General features: G+C 39.3%; 1 protein-coding gene across 2 annotated transcripts in view; it reads left to right on the forward strand.

Annotated features, from left to right (window-relative positions):
* Window positions 1–6,401, forward strand: part of Plppr5 (phospholipid phosphatase related 5) — a 279,779-nt gene extending 273,378 nt beyond the window's left edge. For both annotated transcript variants that reach the window (XM_063281942.1, XM_039102432.2), the window contains one exon: window positions 5,919–6,401. In XM_063281942.1, coding sequence (XP_063138012.1) covers window positions 5,919–6,035 — 117 coding nt within the window. In that variant the 3' untranslated portion in view covers window positions 6,036–6,401. The remainder of the gene's footprint in view (window positions 1–5,918) is intronic.
* The last annotated feature ends 6,291 nt before the right edge of the window (window positions 6,402–12,692 follow it).

The raw sequence follows: 12,692 nt of genomic DNA on the forward strand, positions 1-12,692 counted from the left end.
CCTGTTTTCTTTCAGCCAGTTATGGGAACAGAGTGTTCTGCTTTCGGGCGTGTAGTTTTTCATATCTACAGGTCTTCAGCTGTTCCTGTGGGCCTGTGTCTTGAGTTCACCAGGCAGGTTCCTTGGAGCAGGAAGGTTTGTCTTACCTGCGGTCCCGAGGCTCAAGTTTGCTTGTGGGGTGTTGCTTATGAGCTCTCCTCGGGGGCAGCAACCAGGAAGAATTGTGCCACCCTTTCCGGGAGCTTCCGTGCACCAGGGTTCCAGATGGCGTTTGGTGTTTTCCTCTGGAATCAGTAATGTGGGCAAGTGTAGTCTCTTCTGGTTTCCCAGGCGTGTCTGCCTCCCTGAAGGTTTAGCTCTCCCTCCCACCGGATTTGGGGGCAGAGAACTGTTTATCTGGTCAGTCCCTTCAGGTTCCAGCGGTGTCTCAGACGCAGGGGACCTGCTGCTCCTGTGTGCTTATCTCCAGGAACCCAGAGGCCTTATCGACTCCCTGTTTGTAAACACAGTCACATTTGGTATTAAGGTTCCTGCACATGAATTTGGGTAGGTGTTGGGACAGCTTTCCACTGTTACAAAACTTCTTTTTTTTTTCTTTTTCTTTTTTTTTTTTTTGTTATGGCTCATGGAAAAACGAAGAAGTCTGCTACAGTTTCATTTCCGGTGCTGAGATAAAATATTCTGACCAAAGCAGCATAAGGCGGAATGTGTTTTAGCTCACAACTCCAGCTTAAAAATCCATCACTGCAGGGAGCGAAAGAGGCAGGGGCTTGAAGCAGCTAGTCGTGGCTTCAAGTCAAGGACAGAGAGAGAATGAAAATATGCATGCCAGTGCTTAGCTAGTGGTCTCCTTGTCCTACAGTATATGATCCTCCATCCCAGCAGTGGTGATCCCAAGAGTGAGTGGACCTTCCCACCTCAACTAACTCACCCAAGGCAATCTCTCACAGACATGTCTACAGGAGAATCTAAGCTGGATAATTCCTTATGAATTTTTCTCTACTCGACTGATTCCACATTGATAAGTCAACCATCAAAACTCACAATACAGATTCCATACAACCAAACAGACATAAGCCAGTTAGGATGACAAAGACTTTACTTGTCTCATAAAATAAAGTAGCTGCGGTTTGTGATAAGCTTTTTCTCTGGTGTTATTCTAGTTTATTTGTGGTACTTTGGGTGGTGCTTTAACATTTAAATTAAATCATATAAAATGTAGGACAATCATTATATATTTACTCTACATAGTACCAGCTTGCATAGGATATTTCTTTCTTACTACTAGTAAAAGTAAAATTAAAAATGAGATTTATAGATTCTATGATATAGAATAGTTTGGAAGCTACCCAATAGATATCAAACAATTGGTCCAGTGTTAAAATTGATTTTGTTACAAGTTTGAACTTTTGGGACGTGAAATATCAGTGCTATGGAAATTTAAAAATCATTTCCTGGTGCAGTGATAAAATCCTCTGACAAAAGCAACTTCGGGAAGTAAGGATTTATTTCGGCTCACAGGTCAAACGAACAATCTCTCATTGTAGAGGAGTCAAGATGGCCGACCTTGAAACAGCTGATCACATTGCATCCTTAGAAAGATGAACTCAATAAGTGCTCAGTGCTGAGCTAGCATCGTCCTTTTTGTGTAACCCAGATTCAAGCCCAGGAAATGACACTCTAGGATATGTCTTGTCATCTCAATCCACTTAGCAAGGCAATCTCTCACAGACAATCTCAGAGGCTCGCCTAATCTAAATGCTCTCCCACAGATGCACATGGAGGCCTGGAGGCTCGTCTCCTAGGTCAGTCAAGATCCTATCAAGTGGACAATCAATATCAACCATTGCAGTTAGCTAACTCTAACTTGTGATTCAGTGCCTTGTATTATAAGAGAACAACTTGTGTATTATAAATCAAATGAGACGGTCTTCATTTTCAAGTGGGAAATTCATAACATATGGTGAAGGCTGCTGGGATCATAGCCATACCATTTCAGCTGTCTTTGTGTTCACTCTGAATACTTGGCCCTAATCATAAAATACTGAAGACATATGGACATGACAGCTGGGCTATGTTCAATTGAAACGTTAATATTGTTCATTTTAACAATATATATGTTTTAAATAATGTTACTATATTTCAATTCCCATTTTTCATTAGTTTTACATCTTCCAAATTCAACAAACTTCCAGGAAAAAATGTGCTATTAACAGAAATAACACAGAGCTAATTATCTTCCATTTAGTTTAATCTGTATTTTATGACATAATTTTGGTACACTGTCTATACCTGTCTTAGTTAAGGTTGCTATTGCTATGATAAAATACCATGGCCAAACAGAAGCTGGGGAGGAAAAGGGCTTATTTAGGCCTACACTTCTATATCACCGTTCATCACTGAAGGAAGTCAGAACAGGAAGGTAGGAATTCAAATAGAGCAGGAACCTGGAGACCAAAGTGATAGGTGGGTCACTGATGAGTGCTGCTTACTGGATTGCTTCTCATGCTTTGGTCAGTCTGCTTTTGGGGGAAACCAAGGACCAACAGCCCAAAGATGGCACCACTGACAATGGGCTGGGCTCTCCCCAATCACTCACTAATTAAGAAAATGCCCTATAGCCAGATCTCACGGAGGTATCTTTTCAATTGAAGTTTCCTTCTCTCCGATAACTTTAACTTGTGTCAAGTTGACATAAAAACATTTAGTGTAATATCCTATATGAACATTTATGCGTGTGTGTGTGTGTGCGTGCGTGTGTGTGTGTGTGTGTGTGTGTGTGTGTGTGTGTGTGTGTGTATTCTCATTTCAGAATGTGATGTGACCTCATTTGGAAATAAGTTAGCTTAGATATAAAATGATTAAATTAAGAAAGTGAGATTAAAATGATAGCATACTATAGTAGGAAATGTTTCTAGTTCAGTATGATTGGTATCTTTATAAAAGTGAGAAATTTAGATACGGATACAGAGGGAAAGAGGGATGGATGGAGGGAGGGAGGGAGGGAGGGAGGGAGGGAGGGGAGGAGGGTGGGAGGGAGGGAGGCAAATGTAAAGATGAATCCAGAGATCATGGTCATAAATATCTTTTTAAAGAAAGCCCGTAGAATAAATCATCAGAAGGTAGGTGAGAGAAACATGCTCAGAAGCAACCAACCATGGTGCCAACTTTATTTGTTTTAAGAAAGAATCTCATTTTGTTCTCCAAATTGATCTCAAATTCAAGGTCTCAGGTTATCATGTGACTTCTGCCTGTCCAGTGTTAGGATTGACTGGATAGGGCAGCTACCATACTCAGTCCACATACTGTTTGGAACATGCTTAGACCTATGAGACAGTAGATTTCCACTGTTTGTGCAACCTGGTTTGTGGTACTCAGTCCTAGAATTGTAATGTAACTGTTTATCCTCAAGATAACCTGGAATAGTGGGGGAAATGCGTGAACATCAAGTGTGGGTCATGACTTCCCTACTGCTAGCTCTGTGATTGAGGTCAGGCTGTCTGAACTTGCCACATTCAGGTTATAGTAGACTCTAGCATAGTGACTATAAATCTCAACTTCTAAGAATGAACATTATTCGGGGTTCTTATTACGTGTCTCTCAAGTGTCATTGGAAATGCTGGCTTATTTAATAGATGCTGTACAGTGAGATCTAGTCTAGCAGAAGAGATGCTATTTGGAACACAGGTGATAGCTGTGGCAGGAAAAGAGGCTAGCTTGATGCATGCCTCAAATCCTATCGCTTTTAACCTTTCATTGGACAATTGGACAAAGTAAATCCATACTCAGAAACAATAGCATTGGGGAAGGAATGGAGAAACCAGGCATCTTTAAATAGTTCCAGCGACCATCTGTCAGATGGATGCATTAATAAACAGAAATTGATTAATCAAATCCTCATTCAACAATGTTTATCAAATCCCTACCATGAGCCAGGCACTCACTGATCTAAGTGCCAAATAGTATTGTATAAACCAAAGCTCCTGTCACCAGAAAATTTTCAGTGTATTGGAGGATTCAGAAAAGTTGAGAGGCACATAAACACACAGTATGATTGGATAAGTAATGTGAAGAAAAAGTAAAACAAAACCTCAGGCTCCAGAAGGCAGAAGCAGGGTGGATATTCTAGGCAAAAATACTTCACAAGTGCTTTTATTTCCCCCTCTAGTCTAGACAACATCAACATTAGCATGAATGAGAAGAGATTCACAGTGACTATTTCAACAATTTGACTATGAAACATGGGGAAAAAAGATTAAAATGCATAAATGTGAAAAAGATGTAGTGTTAACTAATGCAGACCTATATTTCTGCTAACAGTATCAGTACCCCCGCTGCGGAATATAATTTGGCACTACATTTCATGAGCCACAAAAATACTCATAACCTTCACTCAGTAATTCCATTCCTGTGAACTGGTCTCTAAAAGTAATATAATTTAATAATCACAGTTCATTGTTGCAGTGTTATTTATGATAGCAGAAACAATCTAAATATATGGCAATGGGGGAGTGGTTAAATAGATTATGGCTTACCAATTACACAGAATACTATGTAGACATTAAATTATAATTATGCCCATTATGTAGCAATGTGAAAAAATGTTTATGATATAATTTAAGTTTTAAAATATGCAAATTATACCCTGTGATTACTATTATGTAAAAATCATGTATGTAAATGTGTGAGATTAAAAAGAATGTATAAAAGTGAAATGTAGAGTGTGCAAATTTGTAGTGATTAAAACATACATTTTAATGATTTCTTTACCTCTAGCAAATGTTTAAGATGTACTTCTATAGTATTACTTCTGTAATGAATTTACTAAGAGAGTCATGGAAAATAAGAGTCTTCATCCAACATATTTTACCTTAATTCAAATCCTAATTTGTGCATGACCTTATCTAACTGATTTTATTTGATAGTGATCTATGTCCCCCAATCCATCTATTTAATGTTTAATAGTCATATTAATATTATTAAACAAGAATTTCTGTCTTAAATAAATATATTAATATTGAAATTTAGGTACTGACATATTCTGCCTTACCAAAATATTTCTCATATAATATACTAAGATGAGAACTTTAAGTTTTCAGGTACTTAGTATCTCAACTTGAAGGTGATTATGAAAGAAAGTGAGGAAATGGAGAGGCTATTCACCAATAGCATACAGCCATAATTTCTTTTTTCTATTCAAATATTTTATGCATCTCCAAAGAGTAGTAATGAATGGTAGAACAAACTAAAGTAATGTCAGTTACTGTTTTTCTTTCTTTTTCAACATATATTAATTGATGTTTTGGGGGAATTTCACATTGTGTAACTCATTACATCATTTCCCAGTCTTTCCATGTCTGTCCCAAAATTTTATGACCTTCAGCCATACATATATATATGTGTGTGTGTGTGTGTGTGATTTAATATATTTATATATTTAATATCCAGTTTTTTATCTAAATACTCACTGTCAGTGGTCTGCTTCTTAATTAGAACTGAGTCTCTCCCCTCCTGAACCCCTGCCAGAAGCCTTCATTGCGAAGAGCTAATTTCAGCAACATTATCACACTTTTTAAGAGTTATTTTCAATGGCTTCCTGTTTAGGCTGCTACATTTTTGGGAAGATGGAGGTTGGGCTGACTATAGTGGATGTCACAGAAGCCTTCCATGTCCCTCTTTCTCAATTATCCTTCTATAATCATCAATGTCTCCAGCTGCATATAGCAGAGGACAGTTGTTGGGCAACAAAGTGAGGAGAAGCCCTTCGTCCTGCCAAGGCTAGACTCCCCAGTGTAGGGGAGTGTCAGGACAGGGAGGCAGGAAGGGGTGGGTGGTTGAATGGAGGGAAAAGGGGATAACATTTGAAATGTAAATTTAAAAACCCAATTTAAAAATAGCGGATTTCTTGCTTTTTACAGTCAACGAGAGCACGATCATGGGCTTCTATACGGTTTCTGACAACACCTCAGGAAATCCAACCACAGACATCACCATGGCCTCAGGTATTGGTGCAGTCACATCTATATGGCCCCTAGTGGCAGCATGGCCCACAGACATCAATGCGGCTTTAGACTGTGGCATAGACCACAGGCATCTACATGGCCTTCGGTGATAATATAGTCCATGGACATCAACACAGATCCCTGGATGCGGTAAGACTTCAGACGTTGGTAGCCACCTGTACCAGCTGTTGTCTGTTAGTACAGGGCACAGCTGTTGTCCACCCCCGAAGGACGCAGTGCGCATGCACAAGGGTGTGTTCGCGCCAAGTCTTTGCCGACCTCGGGGCGTTCCAATGAGATCACGGTTATGCGGCCAATCAGGAAGGGGGGGATTAAAGCTAACACTCTCTGGGGCCGTGGCGTGTCTCCTCTTCAAGATGCAATAAACGCTTTGCTACAGAAGGATCCTGGTGTCCGGTTGTGTTCTTGCTGGCGAGATGATAGCGCGGGACATTCGGACCCAAATATGGTCCCTGAAAGCAGAGACCAGGATACTAACATGGCCTCAGGAGACAGCACAGGTTACTCATGTCGGTCCGATACTCCACCTTGTCTTGTTTCCCATTCTGCCTCTCTCCTCATAGCACGTACTGCCCTGCTGTTTTCTATCTTTCCCATCTATCCATTGCATATTTGTTCATTATGGTGTCATCCACCGGTGGAGAGGTCTCTCATCTCACTATTTTTTTTAAAACATTTGATTGATTCTTTGGGAATTTTTCATCATGTACCCCAATTCATTCATCTCCCATCCCTTCATATGCACCCTCTGCTCTTGCAACCTGTTCCCTAAAAGAAAATAAAAGGTAAAATTTTAAAAATGAATTTAATAAAGTCACATCATGGAAGCTGAAGCGTGCACAATGTGTTAAACGGTATATCCCTCTGTTCACACATCTTAACTTGCAAATGTTCATTGCAATGAGTCATCGGTCTGGTTCTAAGTCTGCATTCACCTCTGAATGAAGCAGAGGCTAAGACCTGCTTCAGGGGAAAGGCCAAGCAGCAGAGAAGCGATCTTTCTGCTTTTGCTGTTTGCTCAAATGACAAGGCCATGTCTCAGGTAGTTCTTCCATATAACAGAGTGACAAAGGGCCCAGCTGAAGTATTTCCCAGTTGCCACACTTAGAACAATTTGAAAATGAAAGTAAATAACGTGGTATTGTAATGCATTCCGATTTAAAATTAATGCTAAGGATCCCACAGTGACAGAAATAAATGATAAATACCTAAAAATACAGGGGGAAATAGACAAATTGTAGAGCTTAATTGTGAATGATTTAGGCAGTGTGAAGATCAGGCTGTCTCTGCTATAAGTCACTCCGTATTATGTAAAGCAGTGGCTTCAGGCTGTGCCATGTCTTCAGAAGTTCCATGTAACAAGCTCCGTTTGTCTCAATTTTTAATGCAAATACAAAGGCAGGTTTACTGTTTCTCACTGTGCATGTAAACACCATGATCTATGAAGCACAGACTGACAGTTAAGTTATTCCTATAAGTACAAAGGGAACTATGTGTCTCTATACTAATCAAAGTAAACTGGGACAGTATAAGCATATAGATATATTTGAACAATGTCTGGGAAACCACAAATGAAAAGATATCAAATGCTCCAGACTGATAAAGGCCGTAAAACCCTCCTTTGGACCTCATAAGGAGATGATCCACTATAGTATTCTGATGGAGAAAACAACTCGCCAGTCCTCTGATGATGATTCCCTGTGTCTGCGGATATGGAAAGGCAGAGAGTTTCTGACTATCACAGCGCCATAAGCTCAGTTCAGGCCCCACTGCTAACACTGCCTGCTACAAATCAAGACCTGTCCCTTCACTTTGCCTTTTGAGTCTCCATGATCCTGTACTTTATGTGTAGAGTTCAGTTTAACCCTGAGTCTTGACTCATACTTTTGATTCTGGAGCTTGTGTCGATGGTATTATTTCTAACAATGCTTCAACAGGGTTTGCTATTCCCCTGTACATATAGGCTCCTGTTGCACCTCTCACTTTTGAGTCTCTGATATTCCATAGTTCAGTAATGCCTTAGAATACTATATCATACAGCTCTCTCTCTCTCTCTCTCTCTCTCTCTCTCTATATATATATATATATATATATATATATATACATATATATGCCTCTTTAATATATAATATAATATGTGATATGTAATATGTAATAAGTATTATGTACTGTATTAGAGCTATCTATATGCCTCTTTAATATTATATATATTATAGAGCTCTCTATATACACATTGATATTTACATACAAATATATATATATATTTATATATACACACACACACACACATAGAGATGCTGCATGATATATACTGGGTGTTATGAGAGTGAATAGTAACAACCAACTAAAATCTGAATAAAAGAGTCTGTATTTGCCAGTAGCCAATATCAATGAAAATTGGAACCATTTGGCAATAACTGCAGTCAATGAAAGCAATGTTGCTTGTGGGATACCTGTTATGTTTCTGACCGAATAAGCTCACGATTAGCAGATACTCGCACGAGAGCTGTTGGGGCATCACTTCCCATTGTTTAAGTGTGATCTTTACATATCACATAGTGAATTTCATTCAGAGTGTGATATGGAAAAACCATAAGCACACAGAGAAGAAAAGTGACAAATATTTCCTAGGCTTGGTGATCAAAAGGAATATTACTATTCATAAATTGTGTTTATAGGATTCACTGTATGTGCATTGAGAAAGGACTTTAGCAATGATGTCTTACATAGTCCATTACCTCATGTCCTAACTACTCATGAGGAAAACATCAAGCAGAAGTCTACTGAGAGGCATTTTATAAAATTTCATCTAACTAGACTTGGTTCTCAAAGCCATGCAGATTATCTAAAACGAGGACAGTTTGGAAAGCAATTATAGCCAATGAGAGTCTAAGGAGATGAAATGGTAACTGAAAGACTATCCTGAGTAGACTCCTGGAACAGAATGAGGACATGAGGCATAAAGGAGGGCATCGAAGTTAAGCGTGGATGTTAGCCAATGACACAGTAACATCGTCATCCGGCTTCTGAGCAGCTGAAGATGAAGTATGCTCATGAGCGTTGCTCATGGAGAAAAAAGTCTGTTATTTAACAGGATTCTTTTGGATTGTGTTTCAAATACATGTGTATATACATACACACAGACATGGATATGGATATGTATGTGTATATTATATATATATACATATGTATATGTATATATATATATATATTTGTGACAGAGCCTCACTATACTTCAAGCTGATTTTTTGTAATTCTTCTGCCTTATACATTCTAATTCTGAAATTACAAGCATGAGTCATTGCATGTAGCACATATTTACAAGATTTTTTAAAAAATATATAAAATGGTGCTAAGATAAAGTTGGCTTTAATGTACATATTAAAATTTTAAGAATTTTTTGGAAACTTGTCAGTGTAGCTTCTTTACTGAAAATCTAAATATCACAGGCAGCAGATAGCCCTAAATTCCATATTACTATTCCTGCGACTCGGGTTTATTATACTGTCTGTTATCAATTATTCCTTTTTAAAACAATATTTATTTATTCCTTGATATTTCATACATGTATACAGTATATTTTAGCCATATTTATCCACACTTTCCCCTCTTCTTATTTTTTATAGCCCACTTAGTCCAGTTAATGCTACCTAAATATGCCTGAGTTACGGTATCCCCTGGATTAGGGTCAACATATGAGAGACCATACTTCTGAGTTCTCCATTCTTTGACCTCAGCTAAGGGTGAAGACTCATGTGGTCCTCCCTTACCCATTATAGAATGTTGAATGTTGACTGGCTTGATCTTGTTCAGGTCTTGTGCAGGCAACCACCAAAGCTTTGAGCTCCTGAGCACAAAGATCCTGTTATGATTAGAAGTTATTTTTTGGTTCCAGTCCTCCAAGATCTCTGGTGTTTATACTCCTTCTGCCTCTTCAGTAATGTTTATTGCAGTTTTAGAGAGAAGGAATGTATTACCAGATTTTTTAAAAGTGCTTTACACTGACCTGGTTTTAAGACCTTTATGAGATATAAACCGCATACCTCTTTAAAGGAGGAATGCTGACTGGGTTGTCTGCAAATGAGACAGATCTGCCTCTGAGGAGAGAAGAGGGGCAATCCTAGGGCCAACCACTTCTCTAGGGTGGGGACATGCAGGAGGAGTTGGAGAGGGAGTGGATGAAATGAATGAAAATGCTTTAAATACAAATAATACTTATGATGGCTAATCTTGGTTGTCAATTTTACTACTTTTGAAGTTAACTGAACCCCAAGTATTGCCAAAAGCCTGCAGGAATTTTCTTAAATAAATTATTTAAAGAGAGAAGACCCACTCTAAGTCTGGGCTACACCTTATAGTGACAATCCACATAAAAGGGCATAGAAGGAAGCTTTTGTACTTTGCCTGCTTGGTTCTAGTCTTATACGCAAGTTCATCTGCCTTGTTGATGTGGGCAATATTACTACAATTTCTTCAGGGTTCTAATGTAGAAGGAAAACCAGCAACCGCTCCAGGAATCTTTACAATTTCAGTACCACCTTGGGACATTGGAGATAAGCAGCCCTGTCAACTGAACAACTGATGGAATCTTAGCCTTTCTCTTGCTAGGCAACAATTGTGTGGCTATCTAGACTATATGGTCTAGATCACTCTAATAAATATCCCTTTGATATCAGTTGTTTTACTTTAGAGAACCATGACTCATACCGTGCTCATGTATGAGACTGTAAAAAAAAATAAAATTAAAAGGAAAAAGCTGGAGCCTTTTTATATGCTTGGCCCAGAGAGTGACATTATTAGAAGGTGTGACCTTGTTGGACTAGATGTGTCACTGTGGGTGTGGGCTATAAGACCCTCATCCTAGCTGCCTGAAAGCCAGTATTCTGCTAGCAGCTTTCAGATGAAGATGTAGAACTCTCAGCTCCTCCTGCATCATGCCTGCCTGGATGCTGCCATGTTCCCACCTTGAGGATAATGGACTGAACCTCTGAACCTGTAAGCCAGCCCCAATTAAATGTTGTCCTTTATAAAACTTTCCTTGGTCATGGTGTCTGTGTACACATCAGTAAAACCCCGACTAATATACCCTTAATAAGTGGACTGTCCTCCAGTGGAAGGTCATACACCTAAGAATATGTGGGCTGCATATTCTTGTGAATTTGTTCCATTTCTTTCAAACGAGTAGAGGAGATAGTTCCTGTACACAACCTAGGCACATAATAAATGCTGCCTATTCCATTAGTAGAAGAAAACCACAGGGAAAAATGAAAAAGTATGATCATTCAGCATGCACGGCTTTCCAAGAAGCTCGTGAAATAAGCTGAATGCTGAAAAATTTTAAGCAGTAACACAGGATTTGGACTGCCTAAGTGACCTTTACTTTCTGTGGGCATGAAGCAGTTAAGTCACAATATCCCAGCTAGGTGGCGCTGTGTTTTAAGCAAATTATTTTTAAGCCTCACTATAGTGAGTCTTCTTGGAAATTTGATGCACAGAACCTGGCCTCCAAAGAATAAGGTCCAACGACTAGAAAACAAATGAAGCCTGATAGGCATGTTTGCAAAATTTCACAAATTGAAGTACGAGTTCTCATTTAGCCTTAATTCTGGATAAATATTGAATAGCTCTTTTAAAATGTGCCAAATAGTTCATGGTTTGATTCTAACAAAAAATATTCACCACTTTCCTGAAATTGAAAGTTAAGTAGCCATCCCACTTCTGTCTGCCACCCATCTATCGACCTCCAGCACATCTCTGACAGGGTATCAAGCACAGAAAGTGTATCTGCCAGTACCTCTTCCTATTCAAACTCTATGCTCCCACTACTTGCCCTCCAATTCTCAAGTTTCTGTGGAAATTGCTGCCACAAACAGCAGCAGCCCCTGAGGCTCAATCACAGCGTTATCAACCCATCTGGCATCCTTCAGACATCCCTATTTCTCCAGTTACCTTGGCTTCAGGTGACTACCATCACTCTGGGTCCCAGGAACGGAATGATAAAAACCTGTGGGAATATTGACAATTCCACCATGGGCTATCTCCTCTAGTCAGGTTTGCGTTCCTTTCTCTGAAGATTGCTGACTGAATCCCATTATGTTGTCACTAAGGCCAAAGTGCTAGACCCCGTCTTGATAACACTAGAGAGCAGGACCCTTTAGAACTGTGGCAGGTCTACCTTCTCATACACACACCAGGGAATAGTTGCTTGTGTTCTACTTCCCTATCTGGGTTTTAAGTACAGGACTACAAGTGAAGCCAAGATTAATTGTAGAATCCAAGTCTTGTGAATGACTGACAGTATTTGGCAAGACTTTTATGAACACAGCCATAGGTCCATCTTACAGCTTTGTTAGAGGATAGAGAATCTGGGGTAAATACAATAGCAACTTTAACTGTTCATATTCACCTCAACAGGGTCAACAAACATCTCCCCTATAGTACCCGCGTGTGAACTGGACTTCAACTGCATTTGGAAGTGGACCCTCTTGGCATTCCCTACTTTCCAAGGAAGAACAGACGTGTTTCCTAGGTGAAGTAGGGTTATTGCTCTTCCCAAGAAGAATTCTCTCCCAGGAAGATCCACAGTTCTCCAGTAATGACTCTTCTGGTCAATATTTATCACTTAACATTAATGTTTATGCTATCTAATGGGAAAGATGCTATTTTCTT

Source organism: Rattus norvegicus, chromosome 2, assembly GCF_036323735.1.
Source record: "Rattus norvegicus strain BN/NHsdMcwi chromosome 2, GRCr8, whole genome shotgun sequence".
NCBI classification, from domain to species: Eukaryota; Metazoa; Chordata; class Mammalia; order Rodentia; family Muridae; genus Rattus; species Rattus norvegicus.